Source organism: Haliotis cracherodii, unplaced genomic scaffold, assembly GCF_022045235.1.
Source record: "Haliotis cracherodii isolate W230 unplaced genomic scaffold, xgHalCrac1.p SCAF_4, whole genome shotgun sequence".
Classification (NCBI taxonomy): Eukaryota; Metazoa; Mollusca; class Gastropoda; order Lepetellida; family Haliotidae; genus Haliotis; species Haliotis cracherodii.
Window position 1 is genome coordinate 12,749,970 of NW_027266297.1, and position 26,386 is coordinate 12,776,355.

The 26,386-nt window shown below is 39.3% G+C and overlaps 1 protein-coding gene across 1 annotated transcript; it reads left to right on the forward strand.

The window, feature by feature from the left end:
• Positions 1 to 23,371: 23,371 nt before the first annotated feature.
• LOC139479906 (uncharacterized) lies at positions 23,372 to 25,295 on the forward strand. Its single transcript, XM_071262825.1, has 2 exons — positions 23,372 to 24,008; positions 24,748 to 25,295. The coding sequence occupies exons 1-2, from the start codon at positions 23,372 to 23,374 to the stop codon at positions 25,293 to 25,295; spliced, it is 1,185 nt and encodes a 394-aa protein (XP_071118926.1).
• The last annotated feature ends 1,091 nt before the right edge of the window (positions 25,296 to 26,386 follow it).

Here is a 26,386-nt window from a genome sequence, read left to right on the forward strand (position 1 = left end):
TTCCAGCAATATGACGGTAGGGGACACCAGAAATAGGCTTCACACATTGTACCCATGTGGGCAATCGAACCCGGGTCTTCGGCGTGACGAGCGAACGCTTTAACCATTAGGCTACCCGACCGCCACCGAAGTCTTGAGATGTTACGGGAAGGTTTGATATACTGTTATGTAATAAGACCGTTTTTCGTCATATGGCGGCCTGACCATCTCCTGGTAAAAGGCGGTGCATAAAATTTGAGCAAACAAGTCGTCGCAGGATCACTCGGAGTAAATGGGGTTTTAAGGGTCCCCCGTGAGGTTTTGTACGAGTGGTATAAAACCCCATGTACCCCGAGTGATCCTGCTACAACCAATATATCTTACCGACATGTTTTAATGTGACATTAAAAAAGAGTGAACACAAATTCAAAATTGATAGAAAACAGCTGTTCGATTGAGCTGAGGTGAGCTTGCGCTATGTCACGTAACTTCTATCGATTCAGGGGGAAAAGCGTGCGGCTTTTTGTTTTGAAGCGGGGTATAGAGGATTTATTCTTACCAGTAATTTTTTATCGTTTATATGACTATTTAAGAATTAATAATGCACCTTGATGATTTTTCATCTCTGTTTGATGTTCTACGCGTTATTTTGAACTTTCTTATTGTTTTACATGCATTAAATAGAAAATGTACATTGGCAGTTTTATCTAGCAATGAAATACTTGACAATGTTAACCTCTCACGTACTAGTATTAGCGCACACGGCTGCTATGTTTCTCCTTCTCCTGGTAGCCATTATGATGTGGTTGCAGTTATCATGCGTTATATTTCGGGTACTGCCCTAAGCTATGCTTTGTTAACACTGTTTAACTCAGGATGAATCTGGTCAACCCTGGTTACTTAAATTTTAAATTATCGAACGCACCTAGTATTATGTATCACTACCTTAAACCGGATGTACTGTTGTTAGACAGGAGCCCAGTCTATCTCTACCTTGCATGTATGTCCCACTGCAGGTCTCGTTGCCATGGTTTCTTTTGTTCAGAATGTAGATTCATTCACCCACACTTCTCGTTTTCAGTTTCGTTCGTGAACACCTGGAAATGTATGACCACTACTCAATGCATGTACAGATGTCACCCAACATTCACTCCATGGCGAACAGACCAACATTTATAACAACAATGGATGATTTGTCGTGGTGACCCTGTGCACAGCGCGGAGGTCAGAAGTCAGTCGAAGTTAAGCAACGTTGGCCGCGGGGAGCAGTTGGATGGGTTTCTAGGGCTTCGGTCCTGTCGCACACTGTGCCACGTGTGGAGTCTCCTCAACCAGTGTCCTTTGTTCCAAATATGCCACTGTTCACCCAGCAGTGAATGGGTACCCGGGAGAACGAAATGGTAATGTGACTGTTAACCTTGCGTCTCACAGACAGCTTGGGTTCAATACTTCCCAGGGAGTTGAGCAAGAAAATCGAGTACTCGCTGTTCCATTGACCGGGGTAATAACGGTGCTCTTAGAGTATGATATCTGGCACGGAAAAAGCCAAATACAAATGGACAATTATTATTTAAAGGGGTACTAACCTTGGGTCAAAAGGCAATCAAAGGAAATGTGATTCAAGTAAAAATAATTAAAAAATAGGTATTTATCGCTAATTCATCATTCTTTATTATGCGTATCTACCAAACAGTACGAAAACCCATATTACACAGGTCAGATTGTTCAGTTAACAATGGAGTTTTGACCTTGACCCCATCGTATTGCCCCTCTTAAAGGGGCTAACGTTTCTTTACGTGAGGCCATATTAATGTCTTGATGTATTGACACGAGTTCTTTATCTTATCTAAGGAACAACCAGTCATCACATTTGATTTGAAAAGCACGTGTAGCAGACATGATCTGAAATATGATTGTGATGTTTCGTTGGTTGAGATCCTTATAGTGAAAGGTCAGCTGTACAGGACTCGCAGAAATGTTAGCAACGCAACATTACGTGGTCAGTGTAAATCGACACTTAACCACAAAATAATTACTGCTCTGTCATCAGCATTGTTTTAATTCAATAGTTCTGGATTCATTCCGGCCCAGTTTGCCAGTAGCTGGAGCGTTCATATTTTAATGGAGAAAATCTTGGGGGAATAAAATTTGTATATTTATATTCTATAAATCAGGTAAGGGCAAACACGTGGTAAAATAGTCTGTCTTACAGACCCTGATACAAATATATATCAAATACAGCCCATGCAAGTCTATAATGTTGGCAAGTCTAGATCACTGCAGTATCTGAAAATGAAGAGAGTCACTGGGCTCCTTTTTATTATATTTTTATTAAGATAACTGAACAACTGTTTTTTTTATGTACGATATGTTCATTTCAGAGACTAGATGTTAGTCTAGTGGTAAAAGAACACAAACAATTATCCAAAGAAGCCGATACAAACGTATTTCGACATTTGGGAAAACGTTCATACACACACATAAAATCATGGGGAGACGAGGTAGCCTAGTGGTTATGTTCTCTCGACTCCACACATATATGTAGGTAAAATTAATGTGAGGCTCCACCGAACCAATTTAAATAGACACTTATATTGTCCAGAGATATTAACAAAAAAAAGCCATTTTCCGTCCCCCATGTCATGCCATGATATAGACACACGGTAGATTCGGTGTCTAGCCGGGAGCGCCACATTTCAGAAATGGCTATTGCCGGTACAGCCACATTTTCAGCTGAGTGCATTTCACCTATTCTAGCGGGTAATTAATTAATCCGATTACCGATACCTTTAAATGAGTGTCCCACATTTAAATTACTAAGCGTGGTGTTCTTTAGAGATACCTTTAAATGAGTGTCCCACATTTAAATTACTAAGCGTGGTGTTCTTTAGAGATACCTTTAAATGAGTGTCCCACATTTAAATTACTAAGCGTGGTGTTCTTTAGAGATACCTTTAAATGAGTATCTCACATTTAAATTACTAAGCGTGGTGTTCTTTAGAGATACCTTTAAATGAGGCGACCAGTTCCTACACCGTGTTAGTGACGACATCATACATCATATTAAAAAAGCCAACAAAGGATACCAGATAATCTTTCCTAACCGAGAATCTTACAACGCAGCAAATAAAATAACTCAAATATTCCACGTCACGGTAATCAAACAAACACCTAATTGGCAACAATATACACGAGGCGTAATTAGGGTTAACCCAAGGGAAACAACTGAGGACTTACAATTATACTCTCTAGAAGCTAACATAAACCAAGACCAAAACCCTCAACCCCTAATCACCAGCACGCGCAGAATAATCTCAACTAGAAACGGAAAAACGGTCCCAACCTCCATTGTCATAATCAACTTTAAAAAACCCGCTAAATTCCCTGAAGCCCCCAAACACATATCCTTCGGAGCCCACACCAACTTAGAAGTCAAACCCTATATAAAGCAGGTTAAGCAATGTTCAAAGTGCCTCAAATATAACCACACTGCTTCCCAATGCACCTACCCTAAAACTAAATGTAAAAAATGCGCACAAACAGACTGCCCAGGCACATGCACACCCTGGTGCATCCACTGCAAATCCACCCAACACACCTCACTTTCAAACCAATGCCCACACAGACACACACTCACCCAGCAGGCCAACAAACACATAAACATAGAAACGGCTAAAATCCAAACACGAAAATTTGCTACACCTGCATCTAAACCACTCCTCCCTACACCACACCCAAACACCATCCCACAAACAAACACCACACCCATAACCGACAGCTCTGTCTGGGAGCCCTACCGAGAAACCGCACCCACCTCACACACACAAGCAGCCACTCAACCAACCACGAACCCTCCCAAAACATCAACCCCCGCATGCAAAACAAACCTCAAAATGACCACCACAACACGACCCTCATCCAAGCACCCTACAGCCCATATGGCAACAACGCTCTCCCACAAGCAAGCACAACAACAAAACACAAACACTAAGAAAACATCAGCTACACCCATCCCGCCAACACCTTCACAACCCTCCACATCACATGCCTCCCCCATGGAAACTCAACCAGCTAAACCTAATCCAACCCATGACGAAGATTTCTCCACTACTGAGGAAACAATAGACACTACTCCAACTAAAACAAACCAAACTTCCCAACCAGCCAACACCCCAAACCTAAATAACCTCACCTTACTCCTAGCATATATGCATAGTCAAAACTCACCAAAAGCTAGTATGGAATCCTTCCACAAAGTAGCTTTCAATCTAAAATTAACCGATCTTCCCTTCTTCCTCTTTAACCTCCATCTAAAAGAACTCACCGAATAAAATAAAAACTAAAAACTAAATCACCAATCACCCGAAACCAATAATGGAAGGACTAAATATTTTTCAGTGGAACGCCAACGGACTCACCTCCCACGGCCATGAACTAAAAACTAAATTTAAACTAAATAAAGGCCCTCACATTGCTTGTATACAGGAAACCAAATTCTCAAAAAAATCGAAATTCACACTACCTAACTACAACTCAGTTAGAACTGACAGAGCTAAACCGAAAACAAGAAGAGCCGCAGGAGAACTAATCATATTTATCAGGGAAGATATAAATTACGAAGAAATAAAAATAGACACGCCAAACCTAGAAGCCAACGGCATTAAAATCACATTAAATAACCGAAACATAATAAATAAACAAACCGACCCAAACATAGCTAAAACTACCACACTAGCATACATACACAAAAATTGGCCAAATTGGTGTCACATTTACACGGACGGATCCTCAGATCCGACCTCCAAACACACGGGTTTCGGAGTCCATACCACACAACCAACTAAAACCACACAATCCTTCCGACTCCCAAATAACCAATCAATATTCACGGCAGAACTAATGGGCATGGCCTCAGCCCTCCACAATCAAGAATCCAAAAACAACCAAAAAATCCTAATACTTACTAACTCCCTAAGTGGACTACAAGCCCTCCAAAACAAAAATACCAAAAACCGACCTAAATTAATAAATCAAATACTTAAAAGCTCCAACGACCTAACAAAAGCAGGCAAACAAATAACCTTCTTGTGGATACCCGCCCACGTAGGAATATACGGAAATGAAAACGCCGATAAAGCAGCTAAACTATCCCTCAAAATCCCAGAAATAAGCTTAAACTTACCCATCTCAAAATCAGAAATTAAAAGTGTAAACAAACAAAAAATCACAAAAAAATGGCATAACCTATATCTAAACTCAAATAGCCAAATCAAAAGAGTGCTCAGCAAACCACTAACCAAACCAAAAATTCTCCATCCATCCAAAAAAATCGACAGAGTAATCACTAAACTCCAAACAGGACACACCAACCTAAATAACCACCTAAAAAAATTTAAAAAACACACTACAGGTAACTGCCCACACTGCAAACAACCAGAAACCCCAGAACACGCACTCATCCACTGCACACACTACCTAACACATCGAACCGCATTACAAACCACCCTCAATCTAAACAAGGCTCTCACTCTAGAAGCAATACTAAACCCACAAAATAAACTAGAAAACTTCAAGGCCTTAGGCGTATTCTTAATAAAAACGGAACTAATAAAACGCATCTAAAACCATAATAACCTACCAAATCAAAATCACAAAAACAAACAATCATCCACCATACCCAGCTCCCTTAGTTCTCCTCCCCAACCCCATCGGCATCTATTCCAAATCTCAAAATTCCCAAATTCTATATAAGCAACCCCTAAAGCCCCCTCTTGGGTTGCACAGTCCACCCTCGCCCCTTTCGGAAACACATTAAATGGCCTGACCGGGCCCGTGTGCGAAATACGCATCAGTCGGAAAGCGCACGTTAAATCTCCAAAGGAAGTAAGTAAGTAAGTATCATCATCTTCACTACAGACAAGAACATTGAACATTTGTCTACTGCAGACATTGTATTTTGTGATGGTACATTTTATGCCTGTCCCAAGTTGTTTGATCAGATTTATTGTTTACATGCTGAGGTGTTTGGCCATATGTTTCCATTAGTTTACTGTTTGTTGTCCAATCGAAAAAAAGAGTGTTATGTCAACATGTTTAAGTACCTATGCGATTTTGCTAGTAGAGGAGGTCTAGAGTTTGCCCCACTTACAATTCAGTAAAGTTCTGATGAATATGTTATCCTTGTTGAATAAGAAATGAGAAAACAAGACTTGTTTTGTGATATACGGTAACCTGTTAGAATCACAAAGCATGTTTTGACAGCATAGCCGTGAGAGCCACATTATACAATCACGCAACCATAACCATTGCCGGGAGCGCCACATCAATTTGGGCTATCTATTTTCGAAATGTGGCTTTGCCGGCCTGTAACCGTAGATTCAGCAAGGACCATTTCGTGGATCTAGGATCACCACAAAGACGGGGAAGCGCTATCTTGGTGAGGATTTTACGAGTGGGTCGCTTAATGTTGAAGCTACCGTAAAATGTTCTACCTTCTACAGACCTGGTTGTTTGGCGGGTCATATATTCCCTTTCACATTTCATTATCGAGTTCTAAACAAGCAGAGAGAGGTGAGGCGATACCAAAGCGCCGGGGAAATACGATCAATGTGTTAATTAAGTATGTATCGATAATAAGGTGGCCTATGGGCAGTCATTGTCATTTGACAATAAGGTGAGGTTTGAGATCTCATCGATTAATGCATGCAATAACAATGTGACCGAGTTTCTGCACAGGACATTGTATCGCAATCAACACGAGAGGCGCGGGTGACCTGTCGCTGTGCAGAGTTGCCTCCCTTGGGCTGACCAGACACTGATGATCGTGGGATCGAATCCTTGTTCGCCTAGACTGTGTTTCTAGGTTTGTCAGCGCCATACCTGTGCTCGTGGTTTCATCTGATGTGTATCAAAGAATCAAAGAATAAAGCCGCTGACTTACCTGTGCCAAACCCCATTCCTATCGCACTCAAAACTGCTTTTGCTGTACACCCCGTAACCAACACGCCCGCTAAACACGTTCACTGCCGCAATAATGATTGTCTGCGACGTCAATGAATAATTGACGTTTTTGTCTATGACGATATAATTGACGCAATAACAATGACGTGACTCCATTGTTGATGTCATAGATTCCTTCTTGGCAACATCAAGTCAAGTTTTTATACAGTATACTGATAAATCAGAACATGTAGTACAGAGAGGATATATATATTTATCATATAATGGGTAGGTTTCTCGACAGGATAAAGCCAACGGATAAAAACGATATCCGTTGGGGTCATATGCGGATAGAGATGCAAATATCAAAGGTCAAGTAGGGACTACTTTCACTGTTTATAAACAACCATGGCGTCGCCCTTGTCATTCGGCGATTGAGTCAGAATTAACCATCGGGAATCTGGATAAACTACAGGGATAATTGCTATCATTATCAAAAGAACAGTCTAATATACTGAAAATCTGTGTCTAACTGTGACGTAGCTAAGGCATTTTATAAGTTTTGGCAACTTTGGAGATATAAATTTCGAAACAATTTGGCGAGGGCACGAGGCCTAGCCAAGCGGGATCAGTAGCCATATCTGTGCTTGTAGACCTCTGCGGCTTGAAACCTCCTCCACAAATTAAAATAGTTGGATTTGGCGGAAATATGTTTGAATTGTTACCTTGTTTCGTTTTGTCGCTGTGTGTACATCTGACTACACTTCTTATTGTTATGACAGGACAGACCGACTTTCAACGTCTGACCGTGGCCGTGACGTCTCATAGACTAGGGTTAGAGTAGCTTCCCTTTGACAAAGGGCAGTTACTCTAGCGGACAGACCGATGGATTGCCGCGAAAGGCAATTAAAAACAATTGTTGTTTTGCGTATATGTTGCTTCGCCACTGTATAAGAAACAGATTTCAGTTGGAACTATATTGGCTACTGTCACTGTCCGACTGACACATCACTTACCCTGTGACGTAATAAATATTAATGCGCGCATTCCAGGAAAACTCGCAATGTTTCGGTAATGTTTGTGAGTGAGGGAAAGCGATTTTGAAGCACAGAATTAAAGAATGACATTATATGATAAAGAGGTTATCACGCTTGTGTGTTTGGGGATGGTAAATATCCTGTATTAGGAATAAACACTATGTATTTAGCTCGCCAAGGCTCGCTAAATACAATGTTTATTCCTAATGCAGGATATTTACCATCCCCAAACACACTCGCGTGATAACCTCTATATACATATATATATAAATAAACAAAACAAAACAAAGAATTACGGTATATAAATTGGTTATATGTTATTGGAAGATGTTGGTGTCCTGTTAGGGCGACAAACGGTGCGTCAAAAAGCAGCCATTGTCGATTTTCAATATCTTAAACGGCATTGTTTTCACACTTGTTCAAAAATGTCATGAGCAAAACAGTAACGCAAAATGCACGTGCCAGTTATGGCATTCGTAACTCGTGGTAGTGGCTATAAAAAGGCAAGCATAGGCCAGTCATTTTTAGTTCAATTGTCAACATTTTTCAAGATCGAAAATGCCGAAACTCAGCGCTGCCGATCGGAACATGGCCATAGGACGTATCCAAAGAGGGGAATCTCAGTCTTCTGTTGCACGCCACTTCAACGTCCACCACAGCACCATTTGCCGCCTTTGTGACCGACACACAGAGTTCAGTTACACTGTAGACCGTCCGAGAAACACAGTGCCACAGTTACGGAGACTGCAGGACACATCCCTGGTTTGAGGAGGATATCGGACCAGACTGCCAGGAGCCATCTTCGCAAGGCTGGAATCTGACCCAGAAGACCAGTTATCGTCCCTGTTTGGAGCAGATCCATCGACAGCGACGCTTGCGTAGGTGCAATACCTTACAGCCTTGGAATATGAGAAACTGGAGACGAGTGTGGTTTAGCGATGAATCACGAATCACGAAGACAACGTTTTTATCGTCGTTGAAATGAGCGTTTTGCCCCACATTGTGTCCGTGAATTCGACAATTTCGGTGGCGGTAGTGTCACGGTGTGGGCGGCCATATCCTACACCACGAGATCTGACTTGGTTGTGGTTCAGGAAATTTGACAGAAAATCACTTCATGAATCCAATTCTTTAACCTCAACTTCTTTCAATCATTGACCGCCAGAGGGAGCTGTTTCAACAGGACAACGCTCCACCACACACAGCTCGTGTCACGGTAGACTACCTTCACTATGATACATATCATATATAATTTCTAAAACAGTTTTCTTGCACGTTACTATCTATTAACTTTGACCACAGTCCACATTCCCACGCAGTCTCAAATGCTTTTTGAAATGTGACAAAAACACAAAACAGATGTTTATTTTGGCTATAACAAATATCAATGAGAGCCTTTCATACACTAGATATATTACCTGTTGTTGGATAGCCTTTCCTGAATATCACTTGGTTGAGACCTAGAAGATTAACATGATGTGTGTACTGATTACAGAAGTAAAGAGCTTGCCTAAACTGCTTACAAGGGTTATGCCTGTAGTTTTCTGGTTCTTTTGGATTGTCTTTGTTCTTGTAAATGGATATTATGTTACCAGTAAGCCAGGATTCAGGTCAGACACCATTATCTAATACATGGTTAAACAGTTTTACATAGTTACAATGACAGACAAGTTGACGCTTTGATATACTCATAACAGACAGACAGACAGACAGATAGTTTATTGATGTCTCGCCTCAATTTACATATAAAATGCTATAAAAATAACATAATATAAAATTAAATGAGCCACTCCTATTGGAGTTATGAGAGACAAACTACTAGAAGTAGTATAACCATAGTTTAAAAACATTATCGAAGATAAAATTCTGTACAATATATATGCAAATTAAAAAATATATTAGGCTTTATATAAGATATTACTACGCGGCTGTAAAATTGCCTTGCAGGTTTTGGCACTAAGCATTACAACACTGGGACTGTCCAGGATAAAACAAACTTTCACAATATCACATTCATCTTTAAAACCACACCACACTTCATTACATTTATCTAATAAAACCTGTCGAACGTCAGTATACGTTGGGCAGTGCAATAGAACATGGACTTCGTCTTCCACACACGTATCACAATAAAAGCACACTCCCTCGTTGATAGGTAGGTTTGTATATCGCCCAGTCTCAACTCGTATTGGGGCTACACCACATCTAGAGAGCGTCTGTTAGACTTTGACATAGGAATCTGATTAAAATAAGGAACATTATATTTACAATTACCATCCAAGCCACAGGCTTTGTTACTTTTGAGATCACTGATTGCTGATAAAACCCAAGCTTGCGTAACCACGCTGTTTAATAAGACACGTCAAAATGCTTCAGTCAGCAATAGAATTACTATTATTATTTTCATCCTCACCGTCATGCAAAGTTTTGAAATAATCATAGAACCTTCTTTAATCTATGTTATTTTTAGTTTTTCTTACATCGAAAGATATTAGTGGATCGTCAGTTTTCGGATCAGCTGATCTCATAGAAAGTAATTTAGCGGCATATTTTTCTTGTACACTTTATAAGTGCTCTTTAGCCTTACGCTGTGTTACCTACTCGCCCAAACGAAACTTTGTTTTTTTGTTTATAGTCTTATATCGCCCATATTGACGTTTTCTCTTATGACGTTTTCTCTTTTCGCTTCTTTTTTAATTTTCATCAAAACATGGCTGTTGATGTTTATACTTTTTTATGTATGCATCATCAACACTGTTCCAGACCGTTTCTAGACCCTTTAGTTTGTCCGGGTCTATACGAGGGATATGGCCTCTACATCAACCCATCCAGATGCTCACGATCATGACTTTAGCATAGACTGCAAACAAAATACAGGAAAAACACAGCAAACAAGTCAGATCAATCCCTGGTTTTAAGAGAAATATGTGGATCATTATTTAAATGAGGCATCTTGGAAGAAGGCCCTCACAATCCCAGCTGAATACTGTCAAAACACTCAGAAACATCGTGGCAACTGCCATGAAGATGAAGCGAACAACCCTCAGCATAGACCAAGTATCTGCCTTCAGACATGATATGTTTACTGATAGAACCAACGCTCTTACAGAGGATACCTACGTCTCCTGCTTGTAGCTGTATTTTCCAAGCAAAGGAAATACCAACATTAACCATTTCTGTGCACACGTAGTTTTTACAACTCGTGTGCACCATTAACGAACAAAATGGGACAACGGAAGATATTTTAATCTTGACAAATGTCACGTTCTGGCATTGTCGCCCTTTGATAAAAAACAAAACTAATATTCAATATTCCTTTTAAGATTTAATACTATGCTGATACTACTACCAACATGCAGGTGATATCACAGTGGCGGGACAGCAGAAATTTGACTTCAAAGTCTTCACGTTCACATCTTTTGAATGACGAACCGTCACGAGGCCACCCCACCGCCCCACTCCCGGGGAAAACCTAAACCTAAAATATACAAAACGTCAACGCCAGAGAAAAATCAGTCTCGATTATCTGCCGAAACATACCATTTTGGCGTAAACGGCAAACTGGCGGTGAACATTACACGAATGGGTTCCCGAAAATCAATGGAAAGACCAGGTATTCGCAAAAAGGGTAAGTAATTCCTACACAACAGGTTACACCCGCCACTCGCACAATGTGCACAAAGAAGTACGTGAAGAAAAGAGGCCGGACAATTGAGTCTTGACCAGACAATCCAGCAATGGACCAATCACGACAGCGTATTTACTGCTTTCGCTCGTCAGATACCAGAACTATTCACTCGTTTCATAAAATTGGTATTACACAGGAGCTCGTTTAGTATTCTATATATGTGTCGTTCCAAACATTTCTTTCGTAGATGTTAAATTGATAAATGCATCAAACATAAAAAGTTGCCCTATAGGTGGCCCAGTTTGTACGCTATAGGTATATCTTGAAGTCAGCACGTTTCAACTGTCTGACAGTGCCGTTATCGTTACTGTTATTTACATAGCTGTTTATATGCGCGTGTCTCCAAATAACGCTGACTAGATTAATTCACCACACATAAAGGACGTACAAACAAGCTTATTTGCAGGCTCTAATCAAACATTAATGACCGATTGTCTATATTTAGTACAATCACATGACATGTATTTGTTGGTCATGCCGACATATGGTGAGGTGAGGTGAGGTGAGGTGAGGTGAGGTGAGGTGAGGTGAGGTGAGGTGAGGTGAAATGAAATGGGGTTTAACGTCGCGTCCAAGATTATTGCACTTATATAGAGGATTAACCACTGTGTTCGGTTGTTACCAAAAAATCTACACACGAGTGATTAATCTGTCACGATTAGAACGAGGCTTTGCCGAGTTCTAATTGTGACAGATTAATCACGAGTGTGTAGATTTTTCGGTAACAACCGAACACAGTGGTTAATCCTTTTTCTCCCATAACAATATGCCATAAAAAGTCGAGCTCGTAGTTGAAGATTTCCCGTGTTTAGTAACCACTCGGGATTCCCCCAAGCCTCGTTTTCGAATATGCTCAGTAAGACAACTGTAACATAAACAGGTAAAAAGGTTCTAGCGAAGACAACTCACACGAAGTTTCCGTGACAGGCAAGCCACTTGTTAGCATTCGTGTTATGTTTTTTGTAATAACTATTAAAAGCTGATGGGGGTAACGTTTTGAGAATTAGTAATGTGATTTGATATTTGTTAATGGTTTTGGATTTCTCGGCCCATAACTTTATTTGCATTCGTCTCGCCGTGACTATCATTTTCAATGCGCAACACTAAATAGGCCCACCTTTTTAGTGTATGTAAATACGTTATTCGTTTATTTGGTCGCTAGAAACAAATTTTATAAACCCAATTAAGAGGAAATTAAATATTGTCTTATATATTGTGAACTATTGTTAACGAAAAACAAGTGCCCAAAGGAACTGTCAGCAGGATTGATCAGGCAAGATTTTATAATATTACCAACTCAGGCAACTGATCAGCTGATTACATCTTCTCAAATCCTTCAATGGATTGTAAATTTTTTGGACGAATTTACCTCTTTAAAACTAGTTTTACAGTAAATAATTTAATGTGTAAAATGATGAATATTTCATGTCATCTTTTTTACAATTATTTTTGTTCCTGAACATTGTGAGCCCATGTGTTTTTATGATATAAAAAACCCCTTTTCAGTTGACAGTTTTTCTTTTGAACATAATATTTAACATCATGACACCAAATGTTACTAAATGAGTTATCTAATTTCCCCATATTTGTGAATGACAAGAAACAATGTGAATTTGACAAGCACAATAATGTTTTGTGCGTGAAACATAAATACATAGGATAGTATGTAAACAATAAATTATCATTTCAGTAGTTCTACAAATATTTGCATTTTAATACCCTTGTAATTTTACATTGTAATTTTACTGCAACAGTTACCTCCAAACTTTATTCTTTTGTTTATCAGATTAGATTTAAGACTTACTGATAAGGTAGTTTAAAATTAACATGTTCTTAAACATTCTTTTTATCTTCATGAAAACAAGACATAATAATAAATATGTATTTGAGTGACCTGTTCATATATGATTTTTTTGGGGCAAAAAGTATTTAAATTAAAATTAGACATTCCTAATGCATTTCTAAAGAAGTGGGTTTTTTTCAGTAATCATGGTATATAATAAATCTTTGGTTTAAAGAATATACTTGAGACAAACCTAATTCTACATGTCTTAATACTCTGTACTGTCTGTAAATTCTGAAAATAATTGACTGTGATATTGAGTTTCTACCTAAAACTTATAATAAGAAATTAATTTTGAGATTATTTCATCCTATCTAAAAAACACAATATATTTTAAGATGCATAAATGTACATCATTGTTGAAAAAAAAAGAATATTGCTTTTGAAGAAAATACCTAAAAAAGGTTGATTGGTGCCCACCATCTTGAACTTCATCATTTTGTCTGCTCCCTATAATAAATCAAAATAGTTAAGAAAAAATATAAATACATATATTACTTTCTGGAGTTTATTTAGATTTAGGTATGACTTAATATATTCGTTATTATATTATAAGTTTTAACGGGGTAATGTTGTTTTTTTCATAATGAGTTTCTTAATTGTCCTGAGATAGTATGTTTAAATAATTGAAGTCTTAATGTTTAAAAAATCCCAAATAATTATAGGCCAAAATACATTAATTATATTGATCTTGGTAAACTCCACCTGTTGAAAGGGGAAACAACTGCTGTGGTTGCAAAACATCTTGGTCGTGAGATGTACGGTCCGTCCAGCAAAGATTGATCGTTTCCTGCATTAAAATTGAGTATTGCTCTAGATCCAAATTATCTGAGTGTTTATTTTCTTAAAATATGAAATTTAAGTCTCGATTAATTTAATAGATCTATGAAATATGTTTTTGATCGATCGGCTCTAGATCAAAACTTTTTTGGAACGTGACATTTCTTATGTGGTTGACAGTTGTTGTTTTTTAAAAATACCAAACAATATGGTTTGTTTCACTATTTCATCGGTATTTTTACATGAATTAATTAACTGTTTCATGAGCTTTGTTATTAGCCTTGAAAACGCCCAGTAAAGAATGTACCGGAGTTGCTCCCCTGGTCCCGTAATATCGATGCGGTATCTCGCTTCGGTTACCGTCTTCTCATTCTGCAACTGAATCTGGTACATTGGGAAGCCGAAATTCTGTGGTATATCTCCATATATCATACCCCTTCTTCCCCCACAAACTTTCCTTCGGTCATCAACTTGCGGCAATGGAAACATTGTCACTACGGTAATGTTTTGCCTGCTGGGGATTTCCTGTACTAGACGACCTCGGGTATCCCCGATCCGAAAATAGTGCCGTCAATTATTTTTAGCCAGCCAATCAAAACACGATGACACAACTCTCCACTCTCAGGCAGCCAATCAGATTAGGTGAAAAAAAATAAACCACTGCTGGCGATTGAAGATCAAGCCCTGTTATGGGAGAAACATGAATACCCCACTCAGACACAGTATACTGACTCCGAGCCGACCAGTCCTTGTTTTAGCTCCTTTAATACCGAGCGCCAGACAGGGTAACAACACGTACCATCTTTTAACATCTTTTGGTATGACGCGGCCGAGGATCGAACCCCGAACTTTCCGCTCTCCGGGCGGCTACCACTAGACTACGGAGGTGGTCCCGACATATGGTGAACTATGGTCATGTTACATATAGGGTTCACCGTGTCCAACTGACAAAGTTCGTAGTCTACAGAATCAACAGAAGAACGACAGCTCGGTAACTGCACACAGCAACTTTCCGATAGCCGTCTAAACATTGAGTGAACTGGTTTTAATGAAGCTTTGAACAGAATTTCGGTAACACTACTGTAACGGTTCAGGGGTTGGGTATTGGGGTAGAGCTTTGGGTAGCGAATCGTGGATCACTCCCAATACCACCAACCACACAGTTTTAATTATTTAACTTATCAAGAACAATTTCTAGATTAAGAAATATACAATAACATTTATTACATTACAAAAATGAAATTATTCTTTTCAGTTAAGAAAATGTACAAGAAATGTAAAATTCGTGAATCACAACTCACATCTCTCGGCTCGAACCGGCAATCTCTCTCCCGCCTCAGAACGTTTTACCACTCATAAAACTGTCAACAATGTGACGTCATACCGGAAGTATCTCTCGCACGAGGATACGGTCGGTGGACGTAGGGAAATTGCATTCCACCAGTGACAGAAGTTATTTTACTTCGTGTCGCTGCTATGCAGTAATATACAATGCATTTAGATGCACAAGATGCAATTTTGTAGCCATACAAGGCAGATTTAAGCCATTATGCCACAAGGGGTAGTTTCATGGAACAGACTCACGAATATAGGTGATGTCATACGAACTATCACGTTTTCTAAATCGAAACAAGTGATTTAGAACGTGTACACATTTTGTTTTTTGCACATTAAACAAACAGTCAGTAAGATCAGTGGCGATATGCGTTAAATCATATAGCAATAACGTATATCTTTACGGTTGTATGCTGGATCGCATACAACATATACAATATGATCAATCTCACTGTATACTGACCGAAATATACAAAAGGCTTGTACATTACACTGCTTTGCGCCACTAAATGGGGGAAGAAAGACCCGAACAGCTCTGTGAAACTCAATCGCATGGGTACGACTATGGTGTTAGACCAATTCGAGCCAACAATCAGCGTATCCTGAAGTGGCGAAGGGAAGCAACTCTTCAGAGCGAATTGCCGTTCCCTTGAGAGATTTTGGCAGAAATATTTTCAGGATTTATTCGTTGAGCCATTCATATATTTTTCACTGCTCTTTTGCCTGTTACGTCCATTGGACTGTTTAGGCGGATAATCGAGACTGGTTATTTTCTGACGTTGACGTCTTATATTCAGTAAAGTACGGTTATAACGAACTCAAGGGGACTACTAATTATAGTTCGTTATAACCGTAGTTCGTTATAAGCACATATACAGCATAACTACAACAAATAGTCGGGACCAAAAAAGTAAGTTCGTTATATCCGTCAGTTCGTTATAAGCGTGTTCGTTATAACTGTAGTTTACTGTATATGATTATGGAAAGGGTTTGGCTCTTTTATTCAGAAAACTGTCCCACACAAGGCCCTCTACAAACTGAAGCTTCCATTCGCGTTTTCATAAAACAGTATTGGTGACATGTACATGTTCAGTTGATACGAAATATACTGATGAAAGTGACGTTGTCAGATATCAGTATATGGTGTTTCTGTGCGTGTGCTTGATGCTTGATGTTTAACGTCGCACTCAGCAATACTCCAACTATATGATCGAGAGTCTAAACAAGATTAACCAGTGATTATACATCACATCCTGTTCAATCTCAGTTGCCAGAAATTGACACGCTAACAAGTCATACAAACAAGCGATCGGGGGTCCCTACCCTAAACAGGCTTGGTCTCAAGACAGAATAGTCAGCACATATACAACATATCTGTAAAGAGTTTTTGACACTGTACATTCCTGGTTTATTTGAATACAAAATTGGACAGGAAACACCTTAAGATTGTTATCCCAAAATTGTACAGTATCAGGCCCATGGTCTGGAGTGAGTGAGTTGGGTTTAACGCCGCTTTTAACAGTGTTCCAGTTATATCACGGCGTGTCAAAGCCCGAGGGTGGAAAGCCCGAAGTGATGCAGGTCTCGGACGTTTACCACTTCGGTGAAACCCACGAGCACAGGTATGGTGCTGACAAACCTAGAAACATAATCGGGACGAACCGGGATTCGAACCCACAACCATAGGTTTCTGGCGTGCCCAAGGGACGCAACTGTGCACTGCGAATCGCGGCGCCTTAGATGACTGGGCCACCCGTGCCACCCGTGCCCCCCATGGTCTGGAACACCGTAATGGCGAACTGTTGATTTATTAAATCTAATTTTTAAACCACTTCATTCTAATCCAAGACTTGTTGAAAGATAACCCTGTGAAGAACCGGGTTAGAATTGGTCTTCAGCAACCCATGCTTGTCGTAAGAGGCGACTAACAGGACCGGGTGGTCATGCTCGCTGACTTGATTGATTGCATGTCATCGTATCCCAATTGCGTAGACCGATGCCCATGATGTCAATCACTGGATTTTCTGGTCCAGACTTGTTGATATACAGACCGCCGTCATATATAACTGGACTTTGGCAGAGTTTGGCGTTAAACAAACAAACAAACAAACAAACAAACAAACAAACAAATGAAACAAAACCTTGTGTCATACATTCGCCAATTGTAAACGCTTGGGTCGGGGAAAAACCTCGGTCGTTATCCTGAACGTGTAATGTAACAAACCTATATCTACTGTTACATAAAGGCCACGTCCTTTTTCTAACCGGTTTTGATATGAGAATAAAGATCGATACATACAGCGTGTAATGTGTGTGTGTATTGTTTCCCAGACGGATCGCGTTGACTGTTGCTGATCCTCACTAAGAGCCAATACGGAACAGAATTGCGACAGAAAGGACTAGAGAATTGTGATTTCTATGACATGCTCCTTATGACGCAAAGTTAACACCAGTTTACTTGTTCCGATGTGGATGAGGCTGTGTGGATGACCGTATCACATGCAGGTGTTAACTATAAAGCTTGGTCATAATTAAACGGACTCAACGTCATCGGTGGGTCGGGCCAGCGATTGTGCTCCAACCGTTTTCACAGGTGAGATTGTTGAATATGTTTAAACAGTCTACATAACATAAATTAAACCTGTAAATACTTTGGAAATAAAAAGAGACAAATATTGATAACAAACTGCATAGTTGAACATAATGCTTCAAGGGGAAGGAGAAATGGCTGAAATCGAAAATGCTATGCATATATGACACGGATTTTGGTACGCTTGAAATCTAGTATGATTGGTGTAGATTTATTTAATAAAATTAACAGAGTTGGTTGGTAGTGTAGCAACCATACCAGCAACGAAATGAGGCAATCGATAACCCATGTAGAGGGTATACGTGTTGCCGTTCACCGACAAGATAGCGTGGTTGACAAGCGTCAGGGTAGTACCTGAGCTGAGCTCTGATACGTTTGAGATAAGTAGGTGTTAAATATGCTGACGTCTTATATACAGTAAAGTACGGTTATAACGGACTCAAAGGGACTACTAATTTTAGTTCGTTATAACCGTAGTTCGTTATAAGCATATATACAGCATAACTACAGCAAATAGTCGGGACCAAAAGAGTAAGTTCGTTATATCCGTCAGTTCGTTATAAGCGTGTTCGTTATAACCGTAGTTTACTGTATTAGCATAGATATATATAATGTCACATGATGACCAAACCGAAACGCAAACGTAGTAAAAAGATGAGACGAGACCGAACCCGACATAACACTGGGATATACACGCAATCAGGAGATGTCAATGAACAACACGGCCACTGGGGCATATGGTAGCCTTGTGCGACAATCTGTGGACACGTGGTACTCTCCTAACGCCCCAGTACGCACATGCAAACCCACCTAATTTCTGACACGTCAGCAATAATTGCGAAACTTGACAAAAGTGACTATCGGTTGGCCAAGATGGATGTCATACATTGCTAGACTGGATCTCAAGGTGGAAGGGTTTGATTCTGTGAAGATGCGTGTTGATGAGTTCGAGAACTGCGTGAAGTTTATCGATGGAAGATTCGATGTGTGGGCAGCTAAAAGACAACACCAAGGGAAGCAGAACTAAAAACACTCGGACAAAGTACAAGTGTTCAAGCACCTGCTCTGATAGAGCTGAAAATTGAGAACTTGAAACTAAAAGAAAGTTGACATGAGATGGAGATAAAACAATATGCAAGTATACACCCTCAGTGGTTAACACTACTGATTTGGAAGGTTACACTCGCTAAAAGAAATTATGATAAGGATGTAAACAATTATTCAAAGGTGACTCTGGTGTTGCTGAATGTGTAAATATTGTAATAATATATACTTTGTGAGTCAAGTTGTCTAGAAAATGTTTTATTATTAATCAAGATTTTGTTTTTGTGGAAATGGTTTGGTTGGTTGGTTTGTTGTTTAACGCCGCACTCGGCAATATTCCATCTATACTACGGCGGTCTGTAAATAATCGAGTCTGGACCAGACAATCCAGTGATTGATGTCATGAGCATCAATCCACGCAATTGGGATCGATTACATGCATCAACCAAGTCAGCGAGCCTGACCACCCGATCCCGTTAGTCGCCTTTTACGACAAGCATAGTCACCTTTTACGGCAAGCATGGGTAGCTGAAGACCTATTCCACCCCGGAATCTTCACGGAAATGGGTATATGCCACTTGAATGCTCAAGGTATTTAACATAGGGCATTCATAATTGATTACGCTATCAATATCTGACTATATTTGTTGCATTGATGGGATATTATAATACCAGAACAGGTAGTTTGATCGACTACTATATATTTCATGACTTTATAATTGAAGAGTTGAATCTAGAGGACGAAAATATAAATTTAGATATCAACCCCGAAACTACCCTTGAAAATAGGACTACTATGCAACAAAGAAAGACTGACTTCCCACAGTGAACAGTCTAGTCGATCAAACTGCCTTCGTATTGATTGACTCTGAACGTGCAATGTCTGGGGTTAGGCGAGATAGGGCTGACAGATTTACTCCCACTGTAAACAAGCTTAAAGCTTTTAAAAAGCAAAAGGTCACAAAACGTATTTTTAAAACTGGTACTGGCTGGTATGAAATCCGGGCCCGGTTTGTTCTCAACATCGGCAATCGCAGTCGGCGGTCAGCTGGTATAAATTATTACTCCGAATGTAAAACATGCGAGTTGTCGCTTAATACTTTATTTTCTTTATTAACTAATTGCTGCTCCTAAATACTGCCGATGTCCCGAAGGGAGATTACTATAATTTGATTCGCTGTGTTATGGATTATGAAGAGCTTGTTTTTGTTGCGAACAGACATGTTTCCTCGCCAGCTAGTGAAGTTAAAGATTTCAATACTTAAAATAAATGTTTTATATAAATGGACATGATGGCAGGGACAATTTCATGTCAAACGTCATATATGGCATTGAATGTACCCTTTGTGGATAGATTTATGTTGGAGAGACACAACAGAAATTATCGACACGAGTCAGCCAGCATAGATCCGGCATCAAAAGAAATATTTCCTATTGTGTCTACCAACATTTCAATTCTGAAAATCACTCAATCATTTGCATGAAAGTTAGAATATTCGAGAAAATATACCATCCCTCTAATAGCCTTAAACGCAGTCGACCTTATAGAATATACAGGGAAAATCATTGGTTTCCAATGTTGTGCACAGCAATATCCATATGGATGACATGGCAAAATATAAGGCGCTGGCAGTCTTTCTAACCAACTAACTGCCAACGTACAGTATATGTAACATATGTAACATAACCATAGTATGTAAGCATCACTCCATTAATTGTTTGATCAAAGAACTTGGTATAAAATCAGATGATGCCACATATAAGGACAGTATGTTAACTGAGGGAGAAATCTGCCAATACTCTGCATGAGCACTATCATCTTTTGACTTGACACTAATCCATACCTCTTTTGTACTGGATTCCAAAGCTCCATAAACACCACACAAAAAGAGATATATTGCTGGGTCCAGCACATGTACCAGCAAATCCCTGGCTCAAAGACTAACCGTAATTCTTAATCCAGTCAAGGAAGGACTTTCTTTATAGTCACAGAAAGTATTTAACACAAGTGGAATTAATAGTATTACGATGTGGATTCTCAAAAACAGGACTTACACCACATATGGAATAGTGAAAAGGTGTTGAAGAAAAAGCGGAAAACGGGGAAAGAGTATTACTTGGTGCGTTGGCCATCAAGTTTTGATTTGTTGGAAGAAGAAAGTCAAGTGCAAAACATTCAGTGAACACGTATTGTCATAATGGACAAGTACATGGTCCTTAACAGCTCAGATTCCAAAGTCAATTTTGAAACCACACCATACCGCTTCCATGTCAAAATATCACATCGTTCACAATTTGAAATTGTGGATGGTAGCCCTGGATGAATTAAGATTTGGAAAAGAGGATCTGAAAAAGTCATATGCATAGTCCGTCAACCATCAATTTGGCACCCGTTTTATTATAAATATTTTCTATCAAACACACAGTCCCACAAAAGTAACTCACCTACAGTGGGCCATGAATTCAACTACTTTTATAAACTCCACCTCTACCATTATGGAAGTTTTCTATATGTTGTGGCATCATTGACTTTACAGTATTGCTTCAAAAGCAGTTTACCAACCTGAATTGAAAAGGTAAATGATGAGAGTCTTGGAATTTCAATCATTCAGTCACAATATGGCCTGTATGATCAGCAATATTTCGAAATCAATTATCATCTGGTTTGGCACCCATATTGGACAAGTGAACGAAGTCTTACGATAATTTATCGAAGAGTTAAAATTATACGAATGTTTGTTTGGTTATACGACAACCATAGTAGCGTGCATGTGTTGTTACATATGTCATCTGTGCCATCCTGCTCTAGAAGCTTTAGAAATGTACTGTTGATTGCGTTAAAGTCATTACAATTGTTCGCCTATTCATTCACTCAAGTCAGAACATGTATATATTATCCATTTCAAGCTATTGATGTCAGATGACAGACTTAGTGTGGGTCTCCTGGGCCAATGGGCCTCAGTGCCCATTAATAATACCTTTGGGCAGCATTGCAAAACGAAAAAAAGTTAAAGAAGTCAAATTAAACCGGTGGCTGTGACAAAGACACTTGGTCTGCCATTTCACACACAGTGCACACAGTGCACACAAGACGCACAGCATCATGGTACGAAGCGTACGCCATAAATGTATGGAAATGATAACAACATAACCCTTTCCATAAGCATGAGAAAGCATATCTGTCATTTTACGATTCCGACTACCAGCATATCCTAATCATATGTGGTAGTTATTATTATATGCAGATAATTACACATATATTTCAAGTTTAGTAAGACCCTGTTCATATGCACAATAATACCTTCGTACGTAATTATTCCACAGGCGTAAATTTACTCAACTACGTCAATAGTATATTAACGCAATCATATGCAGACATATCATGTGTATTTTTAATCATGCCACATTTGACCATCGGAATAGAGGAATATGGTTTGGTGGTAAAGTGTTGTGGTTGATAAGTTTGATGAGCAGCAATGGATTGAACACTTCCAATTGAAGGAAGAAACCCCTTGTCGAGAGTTCCAAGGCATCAAGTATGTCAAGCCGTTGATGTTGAGGACCAAATCTGAGCTAGCAATATACTGGTCATCTGTTCAACAGTCGAAATCCCTTCCCCAATCTCCATAATTCAACTGCTCACATTTGTAATCTTGCTCTGCGTCCATATAACAAAAATAAAACATGAGGCAAATATAAATGGAGAAATACATTTACACTAACTCTTGACAAAGTGTAGCTTTGCGTATGTGGCATATTTACTCGGTTATGTAATAGCGTCCATATGCACTATTTACACACCTGTGTCAATTTACATACCAATGTAATATAATTACATATACGTGTAATTGTGTACGTATTAGCAGGATCTTAGGGTGGGTGTATTTGGCATTTAATAATCCGGTAATATGATTCATGAACATGATTATCGTCTTTAAGAGATATCATTTTCCTATCCTTATTTGCGTTTGTTTCAAATGTGGATACACCGGTTTTTGATTCTATGACGGCACGAATAGTGCTGAATGTGGTGTGGAAATGAAAATGAACATCCTGTTAAAACATTACATGAAAAGGATTCTATAAAACAAATTGTTTCATTTTAGACACTTCAGCACGCCTCGGGAATCTGTGTTATGGAGTTCAAGCAGAAGCTTAGGATTGTCCTGTTTGCCACTATACTCCTTGTGATTGTTTGTCTGCTGACCTCTCAGCAAAACCGCACCTTTCTGGTGTTGAATAAAAATTGGACAAAACAAATTGGGAAACAAGTACGACATAATGATGAACACACACATGGACAATGTCCTGTCTCTGTTTTAATGGACGGGCATTGGAAGGCACATCCTCGATCTCCATCGGAAGACACAAAGGCCGACAATATGCTAGGAGTTCAATTTCTCGGATTTAAAGATCTTCTACATTTCCAAAGATCTAATGGACAATGTGGAAATGTCACTCATCTGCAATATCAAAGTATAAGAGCTCTGTGTCATCCTAAAGGACCAACCCCTTGCTGTTACCAGAATACATGTACCAAGAAGTCGGTGGAGGAATGGGTATGTCCGAATTGTTATGACATAAGACAACAAAAACTCGCTGAATATTCTTCATGTTCTGTTCACTCTTACACACGGGGAGAAATATGTGACATCTTGAAAGGTAGTACAATCCATTTTGTTGGAGATTCTCTGATGCGGCATATGTATTATGTTCTTCTGCAAAAACTAGGCGTTCCCTTAAGAGATATATTCGAGCCTCAAGCACCAAAAGGTAAGTCACGGTTTCTCTTCAGGAGGTACCGTATTCGACATAATAAGCGCCCAGGGCGCTCTCAAAATTAGAAATAGGGGGCTCCTATTAGAATATTATTTGGGAGAAAAAAGTTGAAAGATCGTACATTTTTATATACGATGTTTATATACAATGTTTATATACGACAGATATATTTTTCCAGAATTTAATTTCTATAATTAAAGATGCATATAACACACGTATTATACATCAATAAATAGGTCTTGTGTACATTGAACATCCGGAAGGGGTGCTTATTGGGATTGTTCACTAGCCAATATATTAGCAAATATCGCCGTGGGCGCTTATTAGTGCGGGGCTCTTATTACGTCGAATACGGCAAGAGTGAATACTTCGCGTGTAACATACAATTTCAGGGGTTTGTTTCAAATATACTATTTGAAGCACCTTTGCTGTCTGGTATATATCTGTAGAATGTACAATGACCAATTTTGTTTCCAAATCTTCAAAATCAAAAGATGAATAACAACATTCTATTACAATGATCAGAATGAAATGAGGGTTCTGTCAGATCCTTTAGATCTATGTGGTGTATTTGTGGTTATGGAAATATAATACATATTAATAATAATACTCATTGCAATTTATCATATACTTTTTATTTCCATTTTGTCACGTGTAAATAAACTCTGCTGACATTCATGAAACCTCCAATGAACTATACACATTGTGTACTATTGGCATTGTTTCATTACAGATGAGTGTCAGTTCCATGGTATATTTGCAGAACGCTCATGTCTCCATTATGTAAAATCTCCAAGAACGGTTTGTGACGGAAATACACTCCTCTCCTACACGAGTTATTTCTACAGTCAGAATGGACCGCAGCTTTACCAAGATACTCTTAAAATGCTGCAAAACCCCCAAACACTTCTCTTCACAGGAATAGGGTACCATGTCCATTTCAATCACGAGTGGGTATGTACACAGTATATCAAACCTATTGCCCAGTTGTTGCAGGACAAAAAGTCAAGATGGCCAAAGTTACTTTGGCTTGAAGTTAACGCACCAGGGTTTGTTCGAGCTCCAAAAGATTATGACAAGGTGGTCGCTGATGTGAAAGTATTCAATAAGAAGTTAGATGAGTGTCTTCAATCATATAAAACTCCAATTTTGAAGACATATAATATGTCCTCTGATCTTCTCAGTTTTGACGGTGTGCACTACGGATTTGGCTTCAACTCCATGAAAATTAACCTTCTTCTAAGTTTCTTAAGGGAGTGGCGTGAAAGGGGCGACTGGTAGTTGCATGCAGTATTGTATTTGTAAATGAAAAAAATGTGCATATGATACCCTAGCTTCACAAGCTGTTGTTGATGAGATATTCTGTAGTGGGGCTGCAACGGTTCGGTTCGGTGCACCGAGAACCTGTACTTGTCGTTTCGATTCGATCTTCGATCTACAATGTCTAGATTTCGATTCGGTCATTCCAATTTTTGTAATAAATTCAAAATTAACAAAAATAACCTACCTCGTTGGCGAAAAAAATTAAAAGACTTGCGTTCATATCGACGAAGTGAAAATGTCCAAAAATGCATTTGTTTGAAACTTTTGACGACTGTCACTTGAAAACGAAAATAGACTAGAGTGACCTCCCTTTGAAAGCATGACAGACGACGTGCTGACACCAAGTCATCTAAAATCTAAGGTTTGGGCTCAAGTGTGGCTGATGAGGGGGTCTTTTCAACAGCTGGGGATGTTGTGACTGCTCAGAGGGCTTCCCTCAGTAGTGACAATGTGGACATGCTTGTATTTTTATCCAAAAACATGATCATCCCTGATGACCGGATTGACCTCACAGTCTGAGGTGATGAGTTTCTCCTGTTGGTGCACAGTGTTGCACTGTTCAATAAAAAAAAAAATGTTAAAGTAAATACACGTTTTGTTACTTATTTATGCATATTATACACGAATCATTGTATATTATTAGACTAATCAATCGAATCGAAAACAATCGAATCAAATGGAAACAATCGAGCATCGAACCGAATCGAAGTATTGGTGAACCGTGGCAGCCCTATTCTGTAGTGACATTGCATCTGCTTTCAGATCAGCAAATGTGGATCGTATGTCAGCATGGGAAATATTAAGTGCTTCTCCTTTATCTTCTGTTGATAATAATGAGTGAGTGAGTTAGTATGGTTTTACGCCGCTTTTAGCAATATTCCAGCAATATCACGGCGGGGGACACCAGAAATGGGCTTCACACATTGTACCCATGTCGGGAATCGAACCCGGGTCTTCGGCGTGACAAGCGAACGCTTTAACCACCAGGCTACCCGACCGCCCCTGATAATAATGAAGTTGTTATCAATATAAAGATATATCCACGTGTA

Bases quoted from the DNA above. Each gene is read 5' to 3' on its own strand.
- LOC139479906 (XM_071262825.1), top strand. From the start codon at position 23,372: ATGGAGTTCAAGCAGAAGCTTAGGATTGTCCTGTTTGCCACTATACTC. The intron at 24,009-24,747 runs GTAAGTCACGGT...GTTTCATTACAG, and splicing joins CGAGCCTCAAGCACCAAAAG to ATGAGTGTCAGTTCCATGGT.